This window comes from Tricharina praecox, assembly GCF_024521635.1.
Source record: "Tricharina praecox strain CBS 144465 chromosome Unknown BZA05scaffold_19, whole genome shotgun sequence".
Classification (NCBI taxonomy): Eukaryota; Fungi; Ascomycota; class Pezizomycetes; order Pezizales; family Pyronemataceae; genus Tricharina; species Tricharina praecox.
This window is the reverse complement of record NW_026250421.1, coordinates 353,625-380,728: the sequence shown is the minus strand read 5'-3', so window position 1 is coordinate 380,728 and position 27,104 is coordinate 353,625. Positions and strand designations below refer to the sequence as shown.

Here is a 27,104-nt window from a genome sequence, read left to right as displayed (position 1 = left end):
TATGAAGCCGATCTCTCTCCCCCTTCCCCGCGTCCCCACAGGAGAAAAAAAAACAAGAGAAACTATAATACACCTCACCCTCCAACTCACATTCCCAATTGGTATCATCCATCCCGTCCCATCCCATCCGTCTGTCTGGGATATCGAATTGGTTCCGAGGCCCAGAGTTCCCCGAGTTCCCAGAGTCCCCAAGTCCAATACATGCAGAATGTTGAAAAAATGATGAAAATAAAAAAATCAACGTGAAAAAACCCCCAGCCCCAGAATGCAGCAGTCGCTACCCCAAAGGAAATCTTACCGAAAAGGAAATGAATACCCATTCCCCCAATACATGCATGATGCACCGGAAGAGAAATGTCGAATAGAAAGAAGAGAGAAAAAAACGCCCACATTAAACCGAGATGAGTGGAAGAGAAAAGAGAAAGAAAAAAACAGCCAATATTTGAAAATGATGTCTCCGAGCCTGACTGACCGGCCCGGTAACATAGAAACAAAAACGATCCTGGGATCAACACGGATCCACTGCCTTGGGATGGACACCGCGGATGGATATATCGCTGTTGGTGTTTAGCGGTGGAGGCACACTGCGGGAGGGGGGTGGTAGGTAGCAACAAATGAAATGATCGCCGAAGAAATAACTGCCGAAAAATCATGCAGGATCCGAATGTCTCCGCGAAGGCACCAGTGCGTCCTTCCCCAGCATCACCTGTGCCTCCACACTGTTCCTCAATATTTCGACATGGCTCTCCAACATGGCACGGTCGACCTTGAGCTCAAAGTCCATCAGGAAGCAAAAGCTGACTTCCAGCCGCGAGAGATCGAGATCCGTCAGACCGCCAACCTTGGCGAATCGACTGTGGGGGTAGCTGAGATCCTCCAGTGTCTTTGCCGCTATTCGCAGCGCGGCCAGCACTAGCCTATGGGCGTTTAATCGCGTTAGGGGTATTATGCGGTCGGTAACGGAGAGACGGTGCAGGTAATACGACGCGGCGAGGTACACGGCAGTGGAGAGAGGACAGAAGCGGTGGATCCTGCAGGACGAAACATCACATGTCAGTTGGAGGCCAGTCGAAAAAACGAAGGGGGGGTTGCTTCTAGGAGGGCTTGGCGGCATATGCGCGGTGGGGAGATTTGTGTTGGGACACCACACCACCACTAGGAGAAAAAACAAAAGAAACATGGGAAACCCAGAAAGAGAAAATCTGGGGAAGGCCTGGAGGGGTTTGGTTGCAGTGCTGTGCGAGAAGACGCATCATGATGTGATGAGATGTGACATACCTGAAGAGATATTCCTCGATGGGAACCTGAGGCGCGGTCTTGCACCAAAATTTCCGTGCGATCGTCCCATAGTGCATCATGTCATCCACACCTCCATGGTGAATGATGCTTTTTCCCTCCCCTAGGATATCATCGCCTTCGGTCTCCGATGGAGAAACCGATTTAATCCGAATGCCGTCGACGATACTGCTGGCGGAGGAGCCAAAGTAGTATCCGCCCTCGGAATGGCGTCGCTCCTGACTTGTGCTTCCAGGGGTAGTAGGGTTGCTCGGCGGCGGCGTCGGTGGGACATCACCAGTCATGCTGACCAGCAGTTCGGTGTATCGTGCGAGCAGAGTCAACGCGGCGGACGGCGCGAGGTGGAAGATATCGCCGTCTTTTCCTCGCATGCCTCTGGGTTTGGGCGAGTCGCTGGGCAACTGTGGAGGAAGGTCGGCCATGACGGAAGGCAGTTTCTCGTGATCGAGGATAACGTGCGGGTGTTCCGGTGAGTAAGGGGGTGGAGGTGATGCGAAAGGGCTCGTCATACGGTAGGTATCGTCGTCTTGAGCGACAGCGGAGTGGTCGAAGATCGGAAACGACGTGCTGATGGTGGTTCCTGACAAAGAGAGCGGAGAGATGCGGAGCTTCGACAGTAATGCCTCCGCATGGTTTGCATGTCGGGAGAGGAGGTAGTCTGTGGTAGCCACGAGGGAGGTGGGGTGAGGGGGTTGGTGCAATTGATGCCGCCGAAGGAACGGGTCACGAACAAACTCGTCCACGGGGGCAAAAATTGCGTCCGGTTTCCCTTCTAGGGAGCTAGAAGTTGCGCACAAGTAGGAAGGGGGTAGGAGCGAAATGGTGGCGGCTGTAGCGGTCTGCGTGATCGAGACCCGAGCGACATACACCGCAGCGATCAACGGGGGGGGCTAGCGAAGATTTCGGAGCAGCTGTTTTTTTTTTTTTAAGGTGTTACGGGTGAAATTCGAAGCGGTGGGATTGCCTAATGAGAGGGTATAATGGGGGTTAGATTTTATTTATTTTTTGTGTGAGTTTGGTGTGTGTGAGAGAGAATATGCGAGTGGATGAGTGGATGTGGGCGAAGCGAAATGCGGCGTGGGGAGCGCCGTAAGTTGAAGGCTCTGTGCGACACAGGAGTTGAGGCGGGCTCAAAGGGATCTCTTATTGACTGCGTGGGGAGCTCAAATCGGGCTGCAGTGAGCGCAGACGCGGTCTTTGAACTGCGTGGCGGGGCGGAGACGAGGCGGCGATGTAGGCCGGATAGATGGAGCAATGCAAGCCCTAGCCGGTAGGAGGAATGGGGAGGTCTGTAGGACGGTCCTAGGCAGTATTTATTTAATGCGAAAGGCGTGCAGGCACTCTATGTATGCTTTGCTTCGGCACTGCTTCAAACGCGGGGGGGCCCGGGAGAGTGGGTCGATGTCGGTAAGGGTAGAGTAGTGGGAGTGGAGTGCGAGTGGAAGTGATGGTAGCAAGTGCGTCGGTTGTGAGATGGGTGACCAGCGGATGCGGCTTGGAGTAGAATAAAAGGAACGGAGAAACAAGACCGAACTGATTTCGAGTACCTCGGTCACCTTTTTGTAGGTTTCTCTCGGCGGAGCCTGAGGAAGTCGAGTGTCTGGGGGGGGAAATGGCAGGTAGGCGGATCTACGACGTTGACGTTGTTGCGGTCTGTCTTGTCCGTCGGTCCGTTTCCCAGAGCGGAAAGAAAGTGATGGGGGGTAAATATATGGATGATGGACAGTATGGGGAGGACCCCAGTGGATTTCCTGTTTCGCTTCCCTGTGCCCTGTGCCCTGCGTTTCCGCTTGAGATGACCCTGGCAACAGCCCTCACAGCCCGATTATATTGTTGCCTTCGAGCGGAGTAGAGCAATCAATCCAATGAGAGAAGCTGCTCGTTCGTCGTCTGTTTCGAGAGATGTTCGCCGTCGAGAATGGCCGCAGTTTGATGAGACGTGTCGCAAAAAAAAGCAAAGAAAAAGAAAAAGAGAAAGGACGCTTGGGCTCCTATCGGTGATTGGCTGGTTTTCCTCTTTCCTGATGGTTGCCACAAGGCAAGGAATGTGCGGGAGGCGATTGCGAGCGAGCGACTCAGTTGCAGGGTCGGATGAAGGCCAGAAGATTCGGTCGAGTCGAGTTCAAATGCTTGCTCAGATGTATCGATGTATAAACCGCAAGTTTCCTATATAAGGGCAGGTTTATATATATAATTGGTGCGGCACGTAAATGATCGGTATGTATGATATGGGACGGGCCGTGTGATGGTGGTGGTAGTGGTGGCGGCCGCACTGCGGTGTTTGGTGAGTGACTGATTTGAGGAAGGTTATCTCGTTAGACGCAGGTTCCGAATGACAGGCCAACAGACGAGTGGTGGATGTGCTGAAGGCGGTGGTGGTGGTGGTAGTGGTAGTAGTGGACGGGTGGTGGTGGTGGTGGAATGGAGGTGAGTCTGTCCGACTGTGTGGCACCTTGAATACGGATCCGAGGGAGTGAGTGAGTGTGGATGGGAATAGGTACTGTAAGCAGGAAAGGGAAAAAATATCAAAAGGCCCAGAGAGTGGGGGGATACGAGATATTTATCTATTGCCTTATACGAGATTTACTCTCGGAGTTTTTGCTCTGGCCCGCCCGTTCACTCGAACCGATCTGGGTTCTAGGTGCCGCCGGTGGCCCTTGAACCGTTTCGGCATAAAATTCGTGAGTTTGGAGGTTGGCGCGAGTTGCAACATATCGCCATTCGGTAGTGGGAACAAATCCAGAGAAGACCATCCCCCACGGGAACAGCAATCACCGCCACCACGACCGCCGCATCGACTGGGAACCAGCTGTATTCAGCTCGACATACGCTGTGCTCCTCCACGCTGTGCTTCCCCGAAAAACTAACGAATTCCTTTGGCAGTACGTTGACACCACAGCGAAAACGCGTAGACTATGGAGTCAGAGTCAGAGTCAGTTGGAGCCCATAGAACACTCTACAATGCAAATAAAAATCATAAGGAAAAAGAAGAAAGAAAGAAAGAAAGAAAAAACACTAGCTCTTCCCCTAACTCTTCTTCTGGCATCAACCTCATCAGCCATCCCTCTCGCGAATTGGCCAGCCATTATTAGTCCCAATGGGCGCATCTGAAAGGACGCTCCTCGGGCTATTCGGCTGGCGACCCCCATCGTCTCCATGTACACAGTGCAAACGCTCACGAGAACCGAGATCGAGATGTTGGATGGTGAATCGGTACTTCTGGCCGGCCGTCTCAGCAATTGGTTCGGCACATCGTGAAGCTGCGAGGGTGCACTGCTTCAACCGACAGCGGCTGGCTATCCTGGTCCCCCAATGTTTGCTTATTCTTCGTCTTCGTCGTCTTCTTCTGCTTCTTCTGCTTCTTCTGCTTCTTCTGCTTCTTCTGCTTCTTCTGCTTCTTCTGCTTCTTCTGCTTCTTCTGCCCAGTGCTCACTTCTCCGGGCTCGGTGGCAGCTGACAGTTGTCTTGCCTTTCGCGGAAAGGTATGTGGTTAGAACCCCGCAATACACATGCAAGCACAGAAGGGCCGGGCCATCTGCCGTGGAACGAACCCGCCGTGGAATCGAATCCATTCGAATAATGTGCATCCACCCATCAATCCATCCCTCCATCCAGCCTTCCATCCATCCATCCATCCATCCATCCATCGCATTCGCCAGCATCTGGGGAGCAGGTATGTGCGTACAGTATCTACGTGCTCGTATCCTTCCTGTGCTTGCCCGCCGACCGCTCCCTCCGCAGCTGAGCCGTCGGGGGCGTGCGCACCGCCATGTGTGACTTCGACTCTGTGCTGCTCGGGCGCAGAGGATGCAGCAGCGCAGCAGCAGCAGTGCAGAAACGAGAAGTGAATCTTGCACCACACCCGCCGTCGCCGTCGTTGACGGACCGACCGGTAGCGGCTAGCGTCGGCCTCCTTTGCACTTGTGCGTACAGAGTTAGAGCTTAACAGGGACACGAGAACCAGAGTAGTTAGTCAAGTGGGGGGGGCTCTTCTGCTTCGTCGTCTTGTCCTTCTTCTTCTTCCCCACCCCCCCTTTTCTTCCCGGTCCCAGCCTTCCATTCGTCTCGTGCCCGCTGTTCCTCTGCATCCGATCGTGCTTCTCTCCCGATCAACACGCACGGTATCCCGCAGAAACAGCACAGCGCAGTACAGCACAACACAGCACAGTACAGCGCAGCGCAGACCGACAAGAGAAGACGCCAAAGATGATGATGCTTATGCTGATGACCTCCCCTCCTCCCTCTCTCCCTCCCTGCCCCACTAATGAGGACCCTGCAGCTGAAACCACTCTAAATACTAGCAGATGGGCAAGGGAACGGATGGGAGATGGGCGGGGTTTTTATTCCCGACCTACCTACCTGCCCTCCGCCATCACGTATGTGTGTATGTGCTCCACGGTACGTACTCTATGGTACCACCTACTCTACGGTACTACTTTACATACTCTACTCTAACCGTGGCTACAGCAGCATGGGCGTGACGATGGAATATTCTGCCTGATATGACTTTGCCGGTGAACAAATTGCCCTCCGTAGGCATGTACGATGAAAGTGGAGTGCATTCCTCTTTCCCTGGGCTCCGGAAAGCTCTGGAGTCTGGAGTCTGGACGCTAAATGTGCGTGCTATTTTTTCCCACGATACAGACGGCACCGCCTCGAATTGCCTCCAACGGCGGCGGCGGGCTTCTGTGGAGAAGTCCACCGCTTCTAGGTTCCGCACTGCGGGTTCGTTGGGATTTCCTCGCACACATACGGTACAGGGAAGGGCCAAGGCCTATGGATGGCCTGTTTAGCGGCGGACCCTGCTAACCGGGCACACACCGCGAAACGGAAAACCCACAAAAGACATCACGCGCACCATCTTCTTGCACGGATTGTTTTTTTTCTTTTCTTTTCTTTTCCTTTCCATCATCAGAAACTCGTGCGTAGCGTCTCGTTGGTTGCCGCCTCCAAAACGCCTCCCGCTGCGGGAGCCTGTCTGTTCGACTCGCTCGACTCGCGGACCGTCCACCCCGACAACCCCCATCCGATACGCTTGACGACTGCCTATAGTACTCCACCTAGGTACTAGACATCGTGAGATTTTCGACGGCGACGGCAACTGGCAACTGGCAACTGGCAACCGCTGCTATGTGTTCGAAATGAATTCGCCGAACAATATAGGCAGGTCGCTAGTCAGCGTAGCTGGCTGAAGCATGGCCGTATGAAGAAAGGATCCTCGGAAGGAAAAGGGTAGCAATCCGTTTCCTCGTGAGGGAAAAGAAAAGTGACACACATTCTCCACCTGCAGCCCTCAGTGCTCACTCCCTCCTTCCTCCCTTCACAAAACATCGACACATTGCCGCCTATTCAACGGCAATTGTTGCCCCCCCCCCACAAACGGTTGCAGATGCCAGCCAGCCAGCCCATGGTTTGATCGCTCACCGCCAAAAGCAAAATGGAGTGAATGCGGGGTACTTGTTTACACCTACATACCTACCACACACGCGTTTCTTACCGGAGCTGCTGGGCATCCTTCACCACTACCACTCACCACCCTTGCAAACATAAACGCCCCCAGCGGTAAAAAGGAAATCAAATACCTTTTTTAAAAAAAAGGAAAAAGAACTCACCCCATTTTGACGTCTTTTTCTTTGTATGTATTCAGCCGGAGGCTGAGATGTGAAGATTGCGTTCGGTAACTACGGTATGATGGCATGGTGCGGTGCGGTGTTGGACCCTGGCTCAATTCGATCGCGGCCCTGCGGATACATTTCATGGGGCCCCAGAAAGTCGAGTTTCGGATGTTGTATGTAGTGTACATAGCTGGGCAGGGCTAACGGGTGAGGAAGGATGAGGGAGGGCCCTGCGTCGCTTTGCGGGAGTTCGGGTATGTTTTTCCGGTTACTTGCTATGATCTTCCCTACGGAGCCGGGAGCCCCTCAGGCTCAGGCTCAGGGTCCTGTCAGTTGTTCGTCTCCGCCACCACCACTACCACCACCCCGAGGCTGGCTGATCTCCGGGAGTGGGTGAGGCCACGAGCTGAGGTGGGTGGATTTCCCTCCCACCCCCCTTCTTCCTTTCTTCCCTTCTGCCCATCTGCCCTTCGCACCTCAGCAGTGTGATACATACCAACTGAGTGTTTCTCGTCACACAACCTCTCTAACGGACCAATATGTATTCCCCCAAATTCCAATCCTCCAAACAATCCAGCACATCGGAAACCCACAGCCCCCTATGTGTCTGCTCTGTTCTGCTCTGCTCTGGCTGAACCTGAAACCCCTGTGCGACGCATTCGTCTGGGCTCTGGGAGTTGATCCTCCACTGGATAGATACCGGTACCGGTGGTACTGCGCCTGGTTACAAGGCAGCGCACTCCAGAGTTGAGTTGAGGCGAGCACAGCTGAGAATTTGAGAAATGATATGCACAGAATCATAGATCATGGGACGGGCTTGCGCCTCCTGTATTTGCCTCAACTCTGGTGTTTGGGGTTTGGGATTTGGTGTTTGGTGGAGCCTTGGAGTTTTGGAGGCGACGAGGCGACGGGCGTTGCCTTGCTTTGCTGCGGCCATGGCTACGCTGCGGCCATGGCTACGCTGCCGGTCGGTGCTTGCTTGCTTGGTAAGTCATACAGCATGGAACTCCAAGGTTAGGTATCAGTATGGCCGGCCAGGTCGTCACTTGCAGTTGTATGTACCGGCCATTGTACCGGCCATTGTTGCTGAGTGAGCAATGATTCGTGGCCAGCATGATGTGTGATGTATAAGCTGCGGTTTGCGAGACTCGCGTGCACAGGGCACTCTGACAGCCCACTGCACATTGCGGACAAGGCTCGAGCTCGACGGACGAGTCACTGACTCACTGTATCCTCCCGGTTCCCGGATATCCCGGATAATAGTTAGTCCGACGCAAGGGCCTGGCGTGTCACTGGGAGCTCCAAAGTTCGAACTTCGAATACGCAACTGCGGTACGGGAGCGGGCGAATCGTGGATACGCATCATAGAGTGTGTACATGCGGTCGCCGCGAGTGAGGCGGGATTGACTTTCAAGATGCGCCAGGGATGGTGGTACCCAATTGGCGTTTGCTCTATCATAATCGGATTTAACCTCTACCTATGGAGCTTATCGTCCTACACATCCCATCTACAGTTCCGACTACTGGTTGGCTGGCTGGGTACAACGTAGGCAGCTCCTACACCCTCCACCGGACCAAAGGAAAAAAAACTCAAGAGTTTATCCGAACACTGGCACGAGTGATAGGTCATGTCACGGCTCCTAGCGAGTCGGAGTCGCAGTCGGAGTCGGGCGTCGTTGGTAGCAACCACTTGGTGTCTCTGGACTTGCATCTTCAACCGTTTGTGTCGCTGTTCGGTTCGTAATTGGAATGTACGCAGGCGTTCCAAAATCCGTGCTCTCTCCGATTTCTTTTCACAGCCTTTCACAGCCAAATAGAGGCTAAACCGACCGTCGACCACGTGCTCGACTATAGTAACCCAGAGGCTTCGTGCAGAAGCAAAGATAGATTGCTGACCGCCCCATACCCCATCGCCATCGCACGCTCATCGAAATTCGAGTCGAGGCCGAGTTTTCGGGAATTCCACGGAAACTACGGAAGCTACAGCTGCCACACGGGGATCGATCGATCGATATGCTACAGATTAAATCGATCCTGATCTCCCCCTCCCCTCTCTTTCTGAAATATATATATGCAGTATGGTCGTTCTCTTTGTTTCGCATAGGTAAGTAGAGACGCAACCCAAACACCCTGCATGCGGTAGGTAAGTAATCGCCGCCTACATAGCTCGCGAGATGTGGCAGAGCGGCCGCTATGTACAGTTGTTTCCAGGGTTCATAAGCTGCAGGGGGCTCTACACTTTCATCTTGGAGGGAAGGTGTGAGGTGAGATGGCTACTGGATAATCGATCTCCTAGCCAGAATTTGAGGTTTTTGTTTTGTTTAACCAGTGACGATCCACGAGTGATAAGCCATGATCAAAAAGTCAGGTAATATATATGAGGGCGGTTATTTCTCGTTTCTCGTTTCGAGGGGGGGAATCGAGATCCAACGAGGCCCACCCCGAGCTCTCTCGTGCTCAGCTCGGCTTTCGGTACATCTCACCGCCCCCAGACAATACTTTACATATCTCGCACGAAAAGGAAAAAAAAAGAAAAATAACTTGTCCCGCACGGTAGGTATCAGCTTGACAGCTTGACAGCTTCCAAAGTTGGTGAGTGGTTATATTCTCGTTAGATACTGCTTACGGGCCACGGCACGGCGTCGTCCGGAACTGGGGGCGTTTACAATTTTGTGCTACTTTCAGTGCTCTAGAAATCCCGAGTCTCGAAAGGCGAGCTGACGAAGGAAGTTATCTAACGTGTTTACCAAAACTTCAACCGTTCGAATACCGCCAAACAGTCAGTTCCGTTATGGCGGTGCTTGACATTGGGGCGAAATCGCGGAAAATTCCACGTGGACGATGGACGCCGGTGTTGTGTGAGGGTCTCTATTGGTCCTCAAAGCCTATATCCCTCCGATCTGTATGGTTCCTGCATCCCCCATTCGAGCCGCAATACCAAAACGAAACTTCGGCAATCTCCGTTTATGCCTCACGACCAGTGACCACGGCCGCAGTCAGCTTGTATGGCTCCTCCCCAGACTGATCCAATGTGGCATCTTCTCGGCCGCACCGGCGCACCCACGCTCTCCTCGTCGTACTCCTTCGCCGCTCACGCGTAGAGTATTCTACGCATCCACCTTCACCGTCGCCACCATCACGGGCATCGCAGCGTGCAACTACTAGTATAACTACACGGCACTACCCGCACCCGCACAACGTCTCACTCCCGAAACTTCTACGCTCTACATACTCGCCGAGCATAAAGCTATAGTACCTGCGCCGTTTCGACGCGCACCTCGATTCTCACGCTCACCGCCGCCGCCACCACCGTCCTGCGCTCACCCACCTAGATCAAGCACCCGCCGGCGATGATGGCGGCGCGGCCCTAGCTACACGCCGCTCCCGCGCATCGCGGGCGGAGACGCGGAGGACGCGCATACAATGCAATACTCCTCATGCGTGAACACCTTATACGCTCACCCCCGGAGGTCCACTGTCCATCGTGGAACTGCGGGGACTACACTATGAATACTATGTCGTACCGGCGAACCTTCGCCGGACCTGTCTACACGCCTCCGGTTCTTGGCGGACGGGACGGGAAGCGCTCCGGTGCTCCAGTGCGCATGTGAGAAACTCGGCCCGTCGGGTACTCTATATCCAGCTTGCGGATCATATGCTCGGTGCTGCACCGTGGAAACGGTGGGCGCGGCGTTGGAGAACTCAGGATGGGAGAGGCTGGAGAGAGCGCTTGTGGGACGGTTGCAGGTGGTGATTGCGTATGTAGTGGGGCGCTGCGAGAGTGACAGTTCCGGGACCGGCGGAGTTTGTGAAATATTGAGACGGTGGGTGGGCGGGCGGGATAGAGGAACAATTTCATTTTCTAGAGGCGGATGTGTGGAAACTCAAGATTGCACGGTTTGAACTTCGGTGAGAACATCATGGTGCAAGAGTATGTAGAATCTAGATTTGCCATTGAATTTGGCGTTTGGGTGGGCGGAATGAATATCTACCTATCTGAATAGAGATTCCCAGGTAACTATGGGAGTGATTGACGATTGACAATTAACGGATAATCCTATATTCTCCTCGTGATGGGTGTGGGTGTGTGTTTCCAAGTGTCACACACACCACCTTGCCTTGCATTCCGTTGCCGTCCCCCGTCCCCTCGGAAGCGCTGACAGTTGTCACTCAACTTCGCTTCGCATCGATCGCTTCCTTGTTTACCCGGGACCCGGGGGGACCTGACATGGCCAAGCCACAATCGATAACCTCGGCCCGTCCTCCTGTACTCTACTCTGCGGTACAGCCAGCAGTCTCTTACCCGGTTTTTCCGGGACAATTCGGCAACCCACGATATGATGTAATTTTTTGCTTGGTGGGGCAGTTCCGTACACCCTTCGAAACGACGCTGCCCCCCGCTCTCCCACACCGCACCGCACCGCACCACTCCGCTCCGAGTGCGCGAGCGGCGGCCACAGAGCTTACCCCGGACCGCATCCACATAATGAAGCAAGGGGCGGGTGGGAGGGCACGACGCATGAGCATGAGCCATGAGCCATGAGCCTTGAGGATGATCCGGATCGATGGGGGCGCGTGTGTGGATGGGAACAAAAAGTTCAAGGCAGCTGCTCGGCCGGTGGAGGGGCGGGGGGAAGGGGGGGGGGGGGGGGGAGGCATAACATATGAGCCCAGCTTAGATAGTTTACGGGATAACACCAGCACCGAGGTCCTTTGGCTCGGTGTTTCCGTTTGACCGCACACAAAAACTGGGACAACCGAACTTCTTCTGCCCACATGTCTTGTCTAAATCCCCCATTCCCGCGTGCCTCCTCCTCGTCCTCCGACCTTCTTCTCCTACCCCCTTCTTCTTCCTCCTCTCTTCCTTTGTCGACAGTTCCAATAGTCTGTTACATCTCCACTCCTCTATTATATTCTTATTCTTCTTCGTCGCCCTCTTCGACGTCACTTGTTGCGCGCTGTTGTCCTAAGGTGTGATCTACGGTGACAAGTTGCAACGCCGGGAAAGAAGGAAAAAAAGAGAGTAGTACTCATCGGCCTCACTAAACACACACGTCATGGGTGATAAACAGAAGAAGCCGGCCACTATGGCCACTCACTTGATCGGTATGCTTTTGGCGTCAATCCGGGGAAGCAATTTGTAGTTGCAATTGCGCGGCGCGGACTGCTAACCGCGGGGTGTGATTGTTGCAGCCGGTGGAGGAGCTGGTATGTGCGAGGCGTTAGCATGTCATCCGTTAGGTGAGTTCTTCAATATCTTCAATTCCCCCGCTCGTGTTCCCTCGGTGTTAGGAGGTTTCTAATGTGTGCGCGCAGATACCATCAAGGTACGGAGTTTCCCTCTTTCTCGATGCCGAGCGCTCGCCGCCGTCGTCGCCGGCCGACATGTGACTGACGTAACGCGAAGGTGCGGATGCAACTGTCGCGTCGCCAGAGGGCGCCGGGAGTGAAGCGGAAGGGATTCTTCACGGTTGGAAAGGACATCATCCAGAAGGAGGGCCCGCTGGCGCTCTACAAGGGATTGGGTGCCGTCGTTACCGGAATCGTGCCCAAGATGGCCATCCGGTTTTCGAGTTTCGAGTTCTACAAGTCCCTTGCGCCAATTAACCCCGAGACTGGAAAGATCGGGGCGAGTGGTGTTTTTTTTTGTAGGTCTCCCAATTCCCGGCGTGGGGGCGGTGGTGGTAGTGGTGGTGGTTGTGGTAGGTGGGAGTGCAACCTCGCTGACATTCCTTCTGCGGGATAGCCGGTCTCGCTGCCGGTGCCACAGAAGCCGTCGCCGTCGTGACTCCGATGGAAGTCGTCAAGATCCGGCTACAAGCCCAGCACCACTCCATGTCCGACCCGCTCGACGTGCCCCGATACCGGAACGCCGCGCACGCCGCCTACACCGTCGTCCGCGAGGAGGGATTCCGCACGCTGTACCGTGGTGTCTCGCTCACCGCCCTACGACAGTCCACCAACCAGGCCGTCAACTTCACCGCATACACATACTTCAAGCAGGCTGCCCTGAAATACCAGCCGCACCTGGAGGAGCTGCCGAGTTACCAGCACATGCTGCTCGGATTGGTCTCTGGTGCCATGGGACCGCTCTCTAACGCTCCCATCGATACCATCAGTGAGTCTTTTCCTCCCATCATTTTGTTGTGCTCGGAGCCGTCGCTGATGTGCGTACGAACTTCAGAGACTCGATTGCAGCGAAGCTCGGCAAAGCCCGGAGAGTCGGCGATGGCGAGAATAATTTACATCTGCAAGGACATGTTCAAGCACGAGGGATTCCGGGCATTCTACCAGGGAATCACGCCGCGCGTCATGAGGGTTGCCCCCGGACAGGTAAGAAAGAAAACCAAGCTGATCTGACAGTTGCATGGAAATACGAACGATTGCTGACCGAGATGTGCAGGCTGTCACCTTTACCGTGTACGAGTACATCCGCGGATGGATGGAGAAGCTGGCGGCGCCGGAGCACGACAACAAGGAGTACCGGGAGTAGAATGTGTTGGCTTTAGTGTTGCCGGTGGGGGGCGGGGTGATGGGTGGGGATAAAATGTATTATCTACACGTGTGGGCGGGTGGGTGGCGTTAATATCTTTATTGATTTATCCGTTATTAAAGGGTTCTCTGTATCATGATAGGAAGAAGAGGAGGAAGAAGAAGAATATGATGATGAACAAGTAGAGGAGGAAGAAGGGGTGTATTGTAAATGGGATATCAAGTTCGATGCAATTCAGAGTTTCGCGATGTCGCATCTATGAATAAAAGTTCGAGAGGTCGACAGTGACAGGGTGAGGTCCGCAGGGGCAGATAACTCTACTACCTACTCTATCTGTACCTCCCTAGTCGGGAGGCACGTGCGTTCCGCTTGGCAAAGCGATTCAGCTCACCCCTCGTGTCTCGCAATTCTCCCCCTCTCTTCAAGATTGCTATTTCCAACAGAACCCTCTCTGCCCAAGAGCTTCATTCCTCCATCTCCCAATCCATCGCCAGATTCGCCCTATCCGTTGTCCCTTACCTACACCCGCTCGACCTCGCTATGGCTGGCCGTTTCGTCCGATCCTCCAAATACCGTGAGCCTCTCTTGCCGTTCCTCCCCCAAGCTATTCCGTTCCATTGTTGACAGCTCTTCCATCCTGCAGGACACGTTTTTGGTCGGTCTACAAAGAAGGTATGTGTCTGTTGCTTCGCTCTCTGTTGATTCGGCTATGGCTAGGTTGCGGATTAATGCTAACATTGTTCCGCTATTCCAGGAGCTATGTTACGATAACCTGTGCGCTCCCTTCCTCCACCGAATCCCCTATTAGTACATACTCGGACCATCACCCATCTGACCTCAGCCCACAGCCACATCTCAAAGAATGCTTGGGACAGCAACATCATCAAAGTACGTGCTACACTATACGATCATCCGTCGTCGTCCGTCGAAAATGAAGTGGTCGATCGGCGTGGGCGGATGGCGATGAGGTGGAAGGAGAATAGTGATTCTGACGGAACCAGGTCAATCCGTCGTACCTGTCGGTGAACTGGGAAGCTGGCGGAGGCGGCGCCTTCGCCGTCATTCCCTTATCCGAGCGCGGGAGACTGCCGGAGCTCATCCCCCTATTCCGAGGACACACTGCCGCGGTTCTGGATACCGACTGGTCGCCGTTCAACGACTCGCTCATCGCCTCCGGCTCTGATGACGGGAAGGTGTTCATCTGGAGTGTGCCTGAAAACTTCTCGCTTCATTACGATGAGGAAGAGGGCCCTCAGGATGTTGCCCCCGTGTTGAAGCTCGCCGGACACACGAGGAAGGTCGGACATGTCTTGTTCCATCCGTCGGCGGAGAACGTGCTCGCGACTAGTTCCGGGGACTATTCGATCAAGCTGTGGGATGTCAACACCGGTGCGGCGGTTCACCAGTTGCCCCACGGTGACATTGTGCAGTGTATGTCCTGGTCGACGAACGGATCCATGCTCGTTACGACTTGTCGAGACAAGAAGCTCCGTGTTTGGGACCCTAGACAGGAGAAGGCGGTGCATGAGGTTGCCGGACATGCTGGAGCGAAGAACAGCAGGGCTGTATGGATGACCGGAGAAGTCGGTGGTGACAAGATTGCGACCACTGGTTTCAGCAAGATGAGCGATCGTCAGCTTGGTCACTGGGACCTGAGAACTCTGTCGGAGGGGCCTGTTGGCGGCTTCGAGATGTTGGACAGCATCTCGGGCGTGTGCATGCCGTTCTGGGACCAGGGCACGAAGTGCTTGTACCTGGCCGGAAAGGGCGATGGAAACATTCGGTACTACGAGTACGACGGCAGCGAGTTCATCCCCTTGTCCGAGTACAAGAGCAGCGAACCCCAGCGTGGTGTCGCATTCTTGCCCAAGAGGGGTGTTTCGGTATTGTACCAGTTTGATGATGTGAGGGGTGTTTGCTAAGCGAATCCAGGTCAACGACAACGAGGTGATGAGGGCGTTCAAGACTGTCAACGACGCGTACATTGAGCCCATCTCCTTCATTGTTCCCCGACGGGTAAATTGCAATCCTCAACCGTGGTCATAGTTCGCCGCTAACTAGTGATCTTCCAGGCCGAAACCTACCAGTCCGACATCTACCCAATGGCATCGTCGGGAGTGTCCGCGCTTTCTTCCAGCGAGTGGTTCGGCGGTGCCGACGCAGAGGCACCGCAGTTTGATCTCGAGACCCTGTACCAGCCTGGTGCTTCGCCTGCGCCTACACCCATGCCTCCATTGTCTACCGCGCCGTCGACGCGCAAGAACACCTTGCACATGCACACACCCTCGCCTTCCATCACTGCTGCCCTGGACTCCTTCAGGTCTCCAGTCAGCCCGGTCAAGGAGACCCCCAAACCTGCAGCAGTGGCGCCGGCGGCGACTCCCACGGTCGAGAAGGAGCTGCCATTCCGCCCCAAGTCTCCCACCAAGACTACCACCGCGCCGTCTCCCAGGGCTGCCACTCCCCCGGCAGCTAGTCTCGCGCCGTCACCTGCTGCGGCACCTACCCCTGCTGCTCCTCTCGCCCCCATGGCCCCCTCTTTTGCTGAATCCATCCTTACCGACCAGCTCGTCAAGATCACTACCCTGCTCGAAAGCCAGAACGAAACGCTCGCGGCTCAGAACGCACAGATCCGTGAGCTCACCAAGGAGGTGGATACCCTCAAGGAGAGGATCGTCGATGGAGGAACTACTGTGATAGTGGGCAACGAGGAGCTAGAGGAGGAGGGTAGGAGAAAGGACGAGAAAATCCGACAGTTGGAGCTGGAGCTGGAGAAGGCTCAATCTTGATTGGGAACGACTAGACTACTACTACTACTACCACGGAGTTATCTCTCTAGTAGAAGGGGGTTATCATTTTTGACGTTTGACGTTTGTTTTACCTACTTCACTTACTGCAGCGGTACAAGGGAGGGATTTGTGCAAACTGCGTTGCAGCGTTGCATTCAGGCTTCATTATCTTTTTTTTCCCCTTCCACCTCCTCTTCTCGCGTCTTTTTGGGCGCTTTTACGGAAAATGTGAAAAATTTATGTTTGACGATTCTTTTTTTTTTCTTTCCTTTTCTCTCTTTCTTTCCTTTATTTCTTTTCTTTCCTTCTTTACGATTTTGTTTAGATATCAGACTACACGTAAACACAATTACAACTTGATGAATCGATCACAAAGGTGACAAGTGACGGAAATCGGAGATGGGATTCTCAAGGCTCCGAGCCTATGGGCAGGCGGTGGTCTGGGGCTGTGGCTTCTCTTCTTTACTATACACTTGAGCGAACCCGTAGATCATGGTGTACATGGTTGTTGGCAGGATGGCGTTGGCATGCATCAACACAATGATCACCGAGTTTCCTCCTACATCCAAACCGGCCAGAGGGAGGGAGAGCGCATCTTGCGGGCGAGCGGGTATATGGCTCTTAGTAGCGGCCGTCGTACATACTTTCCAAGTCTCTGAGCAATTGAGATACAGATTCCAAGCCATGAAACGATGAACTGCAATTTACCATGCAGTTCCTCACTGAACCTGAAAGTAGCCATTCACAATTTCTCACCCGGCTATTGACGAGTGTGGCTCCTTCGTTGAGATTTGGAACTTGGAGTGAAGCGATGGCTATGGTACAATGTAAACACTTCAGGCTCTATCGAGGACTGGTTGATGTCATAATAGCTGCCATAGTATTCGTGACGGACTGCCGCGGTCGGGACTAGTAGCGGCAGCAATTGTTTGAAATCCTTCATGACCCCCCCACCCCCCCCCCAATAACCATCGTACCTTGAACCTCCTATTCACCCACAACAACACAACAACTATCGCACCTTACATCCCCAGTTCATAGACAGCACCACAACGACAATCGCAACTCATACCCCTCATTCATGGACAGCAACCACAACAACCATCGCAACTTAGCTCCCATTCATCATCAGCGACCACAACAACCATCGTAACTTATAGCTCCCACTCATCACCAGCAGCCACAACAACCATCGTACCTTACATCACCCATTCATTGACAGCAACCTCCCTCCCTTCCCCATTCATTTCTTTCCCTCTCCAATCGACCTAGCTCCAACTCCTCCTCGTCTTCTCATTCACATAGGTAGGTAGGTACAAGGTAGGTAACTTCCATACGTTCTACCTCGCCCAGTATGGCACATCACACCGTCACCAGTTCGCGCCACCAACACACCAACTCGCCATGGTTGCTTGCAGCATTCATCCCTCACCACTCCCAGCCACTCCCAGCCACTCCCAGCCACCACCCGGCAGCCATCCACGTTCTCATCCTCATCCTACTCCGGAACTTCTAGAGTCCAGAAATAAGGCCGCCCGCTTCGATATCGCCGGTTTGGCATGTTTCCTCAGTTGCCATCTCTCGGAATCCCATGCGTGCCCACTGCTGTGCGCGGGTACGGCATTTTACTTCCCCCCCCTCATCCCGACCCGGTGGGTTATTGGTTGCCACGATGGTTTGGAGGTACAAAGGTATTATGTACTGTGTGTGCGTGCGTGAGTGCGTGTATCTTAACAGCCCCAGTAGGCCAGGGGAGATGTTAATGCACCGCTATCACTCGGCCAACGCGAGTACGCAGCTACTCATACTATATATAGTATATATACGGTTGGAGTGGTGTGTGACACAAGAACCCCTCTGTGGTGTAGTTGGTATCACACCGGACTGTAATTGCAAGGTTGTCATCCGTTGGTCACCAGTTCGACTCTGGTCGGAGGGACTTCTTTTTGCTGTTTTCCCTCCTATTATGTAGTATGGGATCTTGGCGCACATATAGGTGATGGAAGTGTTCACAGCTACTCTACATGAAGTCGAGCTGATCCGTGATTTATGGACTGACGTGGGTCGAAGACTTGGGAACTCATCCGGACGGAATAGCGGGGACTTCGCCGCGAGGTCGAGGAAGCGCGCGAGAGCGCAGGCATGTAGACATCTTGTAGGTATATTGCAGGTATATAGCTAATCGGGAACAGCGGCGATGCTCCCTCTGAGGGTTTCGTGTGTAAGTAATTACATACCTAGGCAACGGGTCTTCCTTGATGAACCAGGAGAAAATGAAGACTGCGAAGCGTGGTCAACTGGCCACTTGATACCCCACTAGGTGCCTGGGCGCTTCGCCACTGGCAGGAATACTACATAGTATGGTCATATGATCCACTGTACAACCGAACATCTGTGTGGTGTAGAGTAGGTATCGCCTTGCATGGAGTGATGGACGCCGTGACATCCACCAGGAAATCTGCCTGGTGCCACACAATGCAATGTTCCGTCGTGTCTACCCGAGTGATCAATCACGGGAAGGGAGGAGATAGGCGGATAGGTACAATGGACAGGGCAGGTAGATGAGCGGCGCAAGGCCTGTACCGTAGGTTCGAGGTTTCGCCTTTGATATCTCCTCCTCCCGCTTTTTCCTTTCCGGAGGCACACCGGAAGCTCGACCGGTGGAAATGGTGTGGTGTAGTGTAGGTTGGCTTACGGATCGATACAGAAGTGCAACGCTCCCCAAAGGTGAACTCTGCGTATGTATGCACCTGGTAACTGGTTTCGTAGGACCGGTCACTGAACAAGTCACCGAAAACGACAAAGCTGCCTGCCGCTGCGGACTCCCGTATTCCCCCCCCGTTCCGTTCTTGGATCTGCGGCGGATCAGCACAATATTCCTGCCAGGCTGCCAGGCTGCCAATTCTCAGCGTCTTCGTTGCACTCGGCGACTTGGCACGCTCTCACGGCCCCCGCAGAATTAGCTAACATCGACTCGACAATCCTCCGTGAGGTCCGGTGTATGATACTATGATTCCGCGTAACTTCACAGGCACACAACACCGATAGCCGGCATTGCAACGAAGAGAAGAGAAGAGCCTTTGCGCACCTATCTCAACTCGCTCAGCGGACGCTTCTCAGTCCGTCACGAGTACATCGTACACACTGGAAGCTCACGACCGTTGGCCGGGCTGCAGCACGCAGTCTCCCATTTCGTCCGGTGGACCGGGGATATACCAGTAGGTAAACGATTCGCCGATGCGCCGAGGTTTATCCGACTGCCTGTCGACAACTCGCGGCTCTTGGTGTCTAAGGGGTAGTTAGTACCGTGACGATCGTGCGGTTGCCGCCTACCTAGGCGAACGAGGGGGTATTCGGCGTTCGCCTGGCGAGAAACCGCCGGCCGGTGGCGTGTACGGCGGATGAGAGGTTTTTGGATAACAATGTGTATATGGCCACTGGGTATGATCGCTTCGATACGAGGGTGCGAGACGTGCGGAAGGAGAACACGGTAGGGAGTTGCTGGCGGAGGCGGAGCCGGGGTTTGCGCCGCTGGATAGGTACCGAGTGGTGGTGGCAGTTCACGCATAAGGAAGCCTGAGTTGTTTCCTGATACCTGTTCTGATTTTCCGATTGTGCTTGTCGACGAAGAGAAGAAGGCCGATTGTTAAGGGGTGTTAGACCACGGGCGTCGGGAGGATCGAAGGTTTGGCTGAAGTGAGGGACAGTCTGAGTACATTCTCTCATGGTGGTAGAGATGGGCTGTCATTCGACAGCCAGGGTTGGTGGAGCTTGAGACGTACACAGGTGACTTCACCTGCACCGCTACCACGGTCTGCCATTCGTTAGGTTGTGACCCGAAGAGCTAGCCAGTGATCGAGATCATTGGCTGGGCCTGAGTGATAGGCTGTGATAATCCGTTTCAATGGGCAATCAATCATCGTGCGCGTTTCAGCCCGGGTTCGATTTCCAGCCGCTTCTCAGCTGTAAGCAAACAAAGCTGTCCTCGTCGTATCATACGCTGTGTTCGAAACACTATATTACCGGCTGGATACTTCCAAATACCGCCCGATACCGTCTTCCGGTCGCGAGACTGGCAAAGCTCGGATATGGTGACTGCATGATGCATGTTCGGAAAGGAACTGTCTGCGACTAAGAAGTGCAGAAGGTCACGCACATACGTGACGAGGTCAATAACTTGAGATGCCGAGCGGCGAGCGCGGTACATGAATTGATCGTAGACGAACATCTCCGGCTCGGAGTTACCTAACTGTCTCTGTGTATGCGGCTGCTTTTGATTGGTAGCTATAGATATTTGTGCCACGTCCAATCCGGTCCGCGAGTATTCGTAAAGAAGTGCGCCCTGTAGGTAGGTAGTCGCAGCGAAACCTCCATTTGCTTATAGATATATGGCTTGGGCTGCTCGTTCTGAAGTCGCACTCGATGTTCGAACGCTGGCCGCAAAAGCCACCTACGGAACTGTGCATCGGATATGCGCCGTCAGCATCGGGATGCATAATCGTGGCGGCTGGAGCCTGGGCTCGGAACTGGTAACTACTAGTAACTAGCATAGGACCCATCCTCCAATTCCGATCGTGCAACCTGAGGGCTCGGACCTCAGGTCACCTGGTGCCGCCCCCATGCTTAGTTAAAGCTTTGGCCATCACCTGTTGTTCTTTTCCTCGATTCACTTTTCCTTCGAATTACTTGATGATGCTTGATGCATATTCTTCTCCACTTCGGCCAGTCTCAGAGGTCTTCCGAAGATGCTGATCGAACGACGTGTCGCGCTTGTTTCATGGCGTCTGTTGGCTAGGAGCTAGGTACCTAGTATTCGCCGCACACCAGTTGGGAGAGAGCCAGTCATGACTAATATCGCACCCTGTACATATGAGTAAGGTAGCCAGCATGAAGAGCTCCATACGCGTCCCCCTCATCATGGCCAAACGAGATGCGAAGCACACCTGCTCCACAGTGTTATATCCGCTTCCGCCAGTACTCGGACATCGACCGTCGGTGGCCCGCAATCTCGCGGAGATGCTAGTGCCCGAGGCAGAATGAATGACGTTTGTTCGGAGCTCAAGGTTGTGAGCAAAGATACAGCTGAAGAGTACCTAGTGGGTATGTATGTGAGTGCTCTGCTCGTGCACATGGTTAGTTGGTTGATGATATTGGCCGAAACACCCTTGTGGGACATGAGCTGATAGCTCATGAAGACTCAACCGTATGGACTATAACTAGGGCCTGGTGCATGTTCCGTCACCTCGTGCCATGGAGCCTCAAAGAAAAGCGGGAGTTTTTGACTCGTATGTACTCTCCTCAACGGTTTCGTCTCCTCTTCAGCAGAGCTCTCTATGGCAAAGAAACTCACGACAGTGTGCAACATTTGTTGAAAGCCGATCCAGCAGAGCCACAGAGCGTGCATGATCGAGTGGGGTGGAGGAAGGTTTCTGATAGCGACCGAAGCCATCAAAGACACGGCACGAATGGAAACGGAAAAGGGAGAAAAGGAGAAACGAACGAACGAGGGATAGAAAACTGCCGCGAGTCAAACGAGAAATAAATAACGCGAGAGGCGGAACTTGTCGGTACGTACTCGAGAGTCCGCTGCGGATGAGCCGTGCTTATGAGGTAGCAAAAAAAGAAAGGTGAATGCAAACAGGTTGCAGCACGATTCAAGGATGCCGCAGCCGGACACCTCGATAAAGCGCACAACTCGCACCGGCCACAAAGTACAATCCACAAGCACAGTGAATGGAGTCGAGAGGCTGAGGATATCTTGCGCCCATTACCCTTACTGACCGAATCCTCTCCCGACTGAAGCTTCAAGCGGGGCAACCTTCAAAGCTGCAGACTTTCTCAAGGCCTGGGCGTGGCTATCGGTTAGCAGTACTAATGTGGGATATTCACGAATACTTACGAGCCATGGTGGGTGTTAATGAGCTGGCTTCGAAGAGCGAAGACAATCTCGCATGTAGAATAAGCACTGACGATGAACTATAGAGTGGTACTGTTAAGGACGCTGCCCTGCAGGGGTCCAGAAATGCATGATGACCGCGCGCTCGGTCTAAATATCAGTCGCTCAAAAATTTTCATCAAGCAGTTATTGCTGGCGGGCCCCCGCTCCGAAGTGTTCATCTGATGGAGAGTGGAGTTTGGTCAACACAGCAGATAGCAACGGAAGTCGTGTACTTGGGTGACGAGATATTTCTATTCATCGATATGATTGACGACTAATATCTAATGTTTTCTTGCTTCTAGTACTCTTTTATACAGAAAGAGTCGACGGTTATTTCGAACAAATGTTGTTTGTTTGGCCCTTGGGAACGTATGGTATATACGACAACGATGGCTGGTAATGATCGACATTCCCGGTTCTGTACACCTGCGTTCAGAATTCAGTGAGATACGTTTTCACCGGATTCACGATTCTTGGAAGCGCTGGCTATGCACGTCGTTCACGGGTGTTGGTATGGTCTCGGGGAGGGCGACGGAGGAAAGGGAGACGTGAGCCGTGCCCTCTCCCCGTCGGCTGGGAGAGGTGGCTTTTCGAGCCAGCCTCGTTTCGCCCGCCACTCGAAATTAGTGGCATCCATCGTCGTTTGCCATCATCGGGGAGTGTTGCGTCGTGCGGCCAGATCGCTCGCCGTCGGATGCTTGGCCGGCGAGAACTTTAACGGAGGAAGGAAGAAGAAGCAGAAGAAGAAGTAATGCCAACCGTACACACTATCATAGAGACGACATCAGGCCGCCCGTCAGCCCATGCCCAGTGCTCATCGGAAAGCGGCGATCAGAGGGAAAGGGTCACGAGGGGGGAGTGACTTCTAGGGGTTCTGCGGACGGTATGGAGAGGAGTCTAGCGCGTTGTGGACGTGGAGCAGGTAGAATGGATGCAGAAAATTCTGAGGGGCAACGGACAAACAGAGTAACACAGACAGATAAAAGCTTTAGCTTCAGCCGGATCGCCCTGCAGCAAACCGGTAACTGCAGCAGTGCCAGAAACTCCGACAGACAGAACGAAGAAAGAGTATTGTATTTTATGCACCCAGATCCATTCCAAACCCACACACTGACGAGGCACACAGAACGAGAGGAAAATCGGAATACGAACAGAAACACGACGGCACGCAAGAGAAGAAGAAGGAAGCAACCATGTACAGAAGAAAGACACACAGCATCATGCCATCCATCGGTACCTCTACTAGTAGTAGGCCCTCTACAGAAAGCCCAAACCGAAATCCACCGAACAAAACCCCGGTCCATTCGTACACAACAACGTCTTCAGCCTCGTATCAGCATTTGGTTGGCCAAAGTCTGCATCTGCGAAGCTAACAAATGCATATTCGGACGAGTTGGGCTCAACACACGGTCCGTATTATGCGGTACTATACTGTCATGTGAATCTGGGGAAAGGCGAGGCGGGGCGGGGGCGGGATCATTGCTCAAGGATACTCCCAGCCGTTGTGACCAGATTCGTCAAGTCGACACGGTAGGTGGATCTTCTGACCTCCACTGATGACCACGGAGGCTCGTAGATCATAAGGGGATCGGCCATGGAGGGACTTCCGGTCTGTGTCGTCGTGGACGTCTGTGTTGATGTTGTAGTCGATAGGATTACAGGAGCGTTGTTCTGGGTTGTTGCATTCGAAGAGGTGTTGACGGGACTGGAGGAGGATTTTGGCTGAGGTGCCATCGGATCCGAAAAAGTGCTGAAGAATATCAGCTTCAATTGCAACGTTCACCTAACTTAGCCCCCGCGGGTGAGGAGGGTACTAACTTATCGTTTGTGGGCTGAATGTTCATGACAGCGAGCAGCCCTCGAACGGTCCGGTATGATAAGTCTGGTAGGTTCTCTAGCGAAGTGTTGGTGTTGGGCCTCTCCAAGTTTTGGTTTATGCTTCGGAGAGCTGGCTGACGACCGGTGTTAGTTGGTGGGATGCTTCCACCTTTTAAACTGTGGTCAGTGTTCACATTAGCCCCAAGAACGAGAAGTTGTGGGTATCCTTGAATGCGGGAGGATCTAGTGCGGCGAATGGAATTCCATCTTAGGCTTCAGTAATCCGAGCGGACCACCTACCACCCTCCCTACCGAAAAACTGCCCAGTCATTTTCTTTGGATTGGTTAGCGTGTGAAAGAACAGCTTCGCACAGTTCAGTCGACAGCGGAAAGATGTGGTTCAATTTTCACGGAAGTTGTTGGGAAAGAGTGCTAGGTAGGGGACCTACTTCTTGCTTTCTTACTTACTTACTCAACGTAAGTACACAGGTAAGTACATGTAAGTCCGTACTTACCTCCCGTGCTTGGCCAGAAAACAAAATACCTACTCTACACATCTCCCTCCGCATGTTGGTGTTGTTATGTAGTACATACTCGTACGGATTGAACCCAACCCCCATGGTTTCAGCACGGGGTGTCGTGCACAACGAACACTGCTCACAATCCTAGCACTTTTGGTCTGGACAGCTTTCTATGGCTTGCCATGCTGAGAAACGGGACGGTTAGTTGCCCTGTCGAGAGTGTGAAGATGACAGCTCAAGGATCGCTCGATCCCCCGCGAGTCGCGGCTGGCCACCGGATGGTAGAGTAGAGTAAATAATACCCATCCCCTTCGCAGTGGACGATGTGGAGTAGTTCCACCTTCCCTCTGGTTTTTGTTTTTGGCTTTTGTTGTTTCGTTCATAGTGGGTTATCCACTGCAGTAGGAATACGCATACTTGGTATGTACCTTCGATGGCCAGGAGGGATGGAGGGAGGGAGGTCAACGGATGCAATATCTAAATATTTGACAGCCTTACGGTACTACGTACTGTATAGTGAAGGGGAGGGTATAAATACGCTGTTTCCGTATCGGTACGGTCAAAGATCGTATTAGTACGGTCAAAATAGGTATTTTGACCGTACTGATACGCAAAAAGCGTATTTTTTACCCCCCCTTCAATATACAGTACTTAGCGACTCGCGCGGGATATTGTTCAAAATTCCGGATCGACCACTATGACTTGCAGGGTTATAATCAGGTTCCAGGCAGAGGATTATGGATATTTTGTTCTGCCGCAACTTAACTACATACTTATTTCCTACCACTGGTCCAAACTGATCCGAATTTTGCTGGGAGCTGCATAGGTACCCCCACAACCATACATACTCACACAGACCTAAACCCCAGTGTATGCACCCCGACGCTATAGGTTACAAGCTGACGGAGCCTTCGCCCCACCAATGCTGTTCCGATGCCAAGCCGGGTGCATTTCACCGAGTCGTGTAGTTTTCTTCTACGGCACGTACCACTCGGGTTGAAGCTGTGCACCTATCATGAGTCGACATCGAAAATTCTCCGTACGACCTACGCTCCCGGGCCTAACGTCTAGTGCCCGGAGTAGAGCCAATAACCGCCTCCCTGAATGGCCCTTCATATGCACCTTACGTATCTACATCGCGCGCCTCGCTTCAGGCCACCCACGTAACATGTGCTCGAAGATGGATGCGAAGTTCGAACTCATGTAGGTAGATAAAACTTTAAAGTGGATTGTGTGCAACGATGATCACGACCGTTGGCTGCGCCTCAACGAACAGAGAGCCAGGAATATATCTTGTCCAATCGCGAATAGGAACTGACGTCGAGACCCGAGACTCGGGAGAGGCCGTTCTCCGAGTCCTTAATTAGCCGAGGCTGGAGGATTGCTCGCGTCTAATGAGAGCAGCACATGGAAGCCACAGCCGCTGGGCGCTCTGAACCTCACTGCAGACTTTACAGCTGCGAACCTCGGCGCGGACGATACGGGTGGGCCCTGGAATGCGACATCGTTGGCGCGCGGCAGCGATACGCTCACCGTCGCGGACTTCTCGCTGGATGATTATCCGTTCGTTACTGTCGCAGGGGACCCGAGCCGAGTCACGGTGCCACAGGGCTTCATCGGTATCGGTCGAGACTCGACTTTCCTCGAGGCCGTGGTGGAGGAAAACGTTATCGAGAAGAAGTTGTGGGCGAATCACAACTTCACGTATGATTTCGGCGGTGTAGTCGAGAGCCGTTATTCGGGTTCCGTCTACAAGTACGACCTACCGAAGGACTCGTCTGCGCTGATGGTCAGGGTGAAGGACATCTCCCTGGGCGGGAAATCCTTACTGAAGCCTGGTACCGGTAGCTTCGATGCGCGGTTGACAAAGTCCTATACTGCCCGTGGGACCCACCTCCCCGAGTCTGTCTACGCAAACTTTCTCTCCGCCATCGGCACTGGGTGGGACATAATCGAAGGCTCCCTTGAACTGCAGGACTCCAAGAACCCGCGCACCAACTACACCATCACGGTAACGTTGGACAACGACTTCGTTTTCACCGTCAAGGAGGAGGATATCCGGCTCGAACGTCGAGTCTTGAACGAAGATCAAACCGCTCTTGAGTCTACCGGAATTTCAACCATCGATGTCTTCTCCACCAGACCAAGTATCTACACGGACCTCGCCACCAAACCGCCGTTCGGCTTGGAGCCGGGGTTGCCGATCATCGGACCCGATTGGTTGCTTGACGTGTACTTGATGGTCGATTACGAGGACGATACTCTGGGGTTGGCGAAGTCTACCGAGAGGAGGAATCGGGATGGAACGCTGGCGACGGACGAGGGCTCTGGCGATCAGAATAGCACTACCGGCTCAAGCGGCGGCCCCAGTGCTGCCATAGCACTTCGGGAAGCGCCCGTGTGGTCTGTGTCTTTGGCGGTAGTTGCCTGCTGTATGTTTATGTCATAAAGTAGCCGATGTTGGGGTTATCTACGGGGTGTATGTATTAATGTGGTTGAGTTTCATTTTTATCGAACCATGTCATATGACACTTCAGTGTTCCAGTGATGATCATTCGTTCTATGCTGCTGGTCAGCGGAGAACCGCAGACCAACAGTATCAATTCAAAGAGACCGATGAGCGAGTGACGGCTG

The 27,104-nt window shown here is 53.4% G+C and overlaps 5 protein-coding genes and 1 non-coding gene across 6 annotated transcripts; 4 read left to right on the top strand and 2 right to left on the bottom strand.

Annotated features, from left to right (window-relative positions):
* Nucleotides 1-610: 610 nt before the first annotated feature.
* Nucleotides 611-2,187, bottom strand: BZA05DRAFT_94845 (cyclin-domain-containing protein). The gene is made up of 2 exons (XM_051488829.1): nt 1,279-2,187; nt 611-1,031 (listed from the first exon to the last, which is right to left on the bottom strand). The coding sequence occupies exons 1-2, from the start codon at nt 1,803-1,805 to the stop codon at nt 650-652; spliced, it is 909 nt and encodes a 302-aa protein (XP_051337768.1). The 5' UTR covers nt 1,806-2,187; the 3' UTR covers nt 611-649.
* A 5,174-nt stretch (nt 2,188-7,361) lies between these two features.
* Nucleotides 7,362-7,791, bottom strand: BZA05DRAFT_403700 (uncharacterized protein). The gene has a single exon (XM_051484233.1). It carries the CDS (start codon nt 7,710-7,712, stop codon nt 7,425-7,427), a length of 288 nt encoding a protein of 95 aa, XP_051337767.1. The 5' UTR covers nt 7,713-7,791; the 3' UTR covers nt 7,362-7,424.
* A 72-nt stretch (nt 7,792-7,863) lies between these two features.
* Nucleotides 7,864-8,655, top strand: BZA05DRAFT_420210 (uncharacterized protein; the record flags this gene model as incomplete). The annotated part of the gene is made up of 5 exons (XM_051485631.1): nt 7,864-7,897; nt 7,930-7,965; nt 8,175-8,280; nt 8,426-8,457; nt 8,537-8,655. 5 exons carry the CDS (start codon nt 7,864-7,866, stop codon nt 8,653-8,655), a joined length of 327 nt encoding a protein of 108 aa, XP_051337766.1.
* Nucleotides 8,656-11,562: 2,907 nt separating this feature from the next.
* BZA05DRAFT_403693 (mitochondrial carrier domain-containing protein) lies at nt 11,563-13,454 on the top strand. The gene is made up of 7 exons (XM_051484232.1): nt 11,563-12,017; nt 12,105-12,152; nt 12,228-12,238; nt 12,319-12,559; nt 12,658-13,029; nt 13,096-13,244; nt 13,315-13,454. The coding sequence occupies exons 1-7, from the start codon at nt 11,969-11,971 to the stop codon at nt 13,402-13,404; spliced, it is 960 nt and encodes a 319-aa protein (XP_051337765.1). The 5' UTR covers nt 11,563-11,968; the 3' UTR covers nt 13,405-13,454.
* A 276-nt stretch (nt 13,455-13,730) lies between these two features.
* BZA05DRAFT_403692 (uncharacterized protein) lies at nt 13,731-16,597 on the top strand. The gene is made up of 7 exons (XM_051484231.1): nt 13,731-13,978; nt 14,048-14,076; nt 14,159-14,178; nt 14,253-14,292; nt 14,406-15,287; nt 15,337-15,420; nt 15,477-16,597. The coding sequence occupies exons 1-7, from the start codon at nt 13,945-13,947 to the stop codon at nt 16,191-16,193; spliced, it is 1,806 nt and encodes a 601-aa protein (XP_051337764.1). The 5' UTR covers nt 13,731-13,944; the 3' UTR covers nt 16,194-16,597.
* Nucleotides 16,598-18,046: 1,449 nt separating this feature from the next.
* On the top strand, nt 18,047-18,132 carry BZA05DRAFT_t230. Its single transcript has one exon. It is a non-coding gene; the product is annotated as a tRNA-Tyr (tRNA).
* Nucleotides 18,133-27,104: the final 8,972 nt, after the last annotated feature.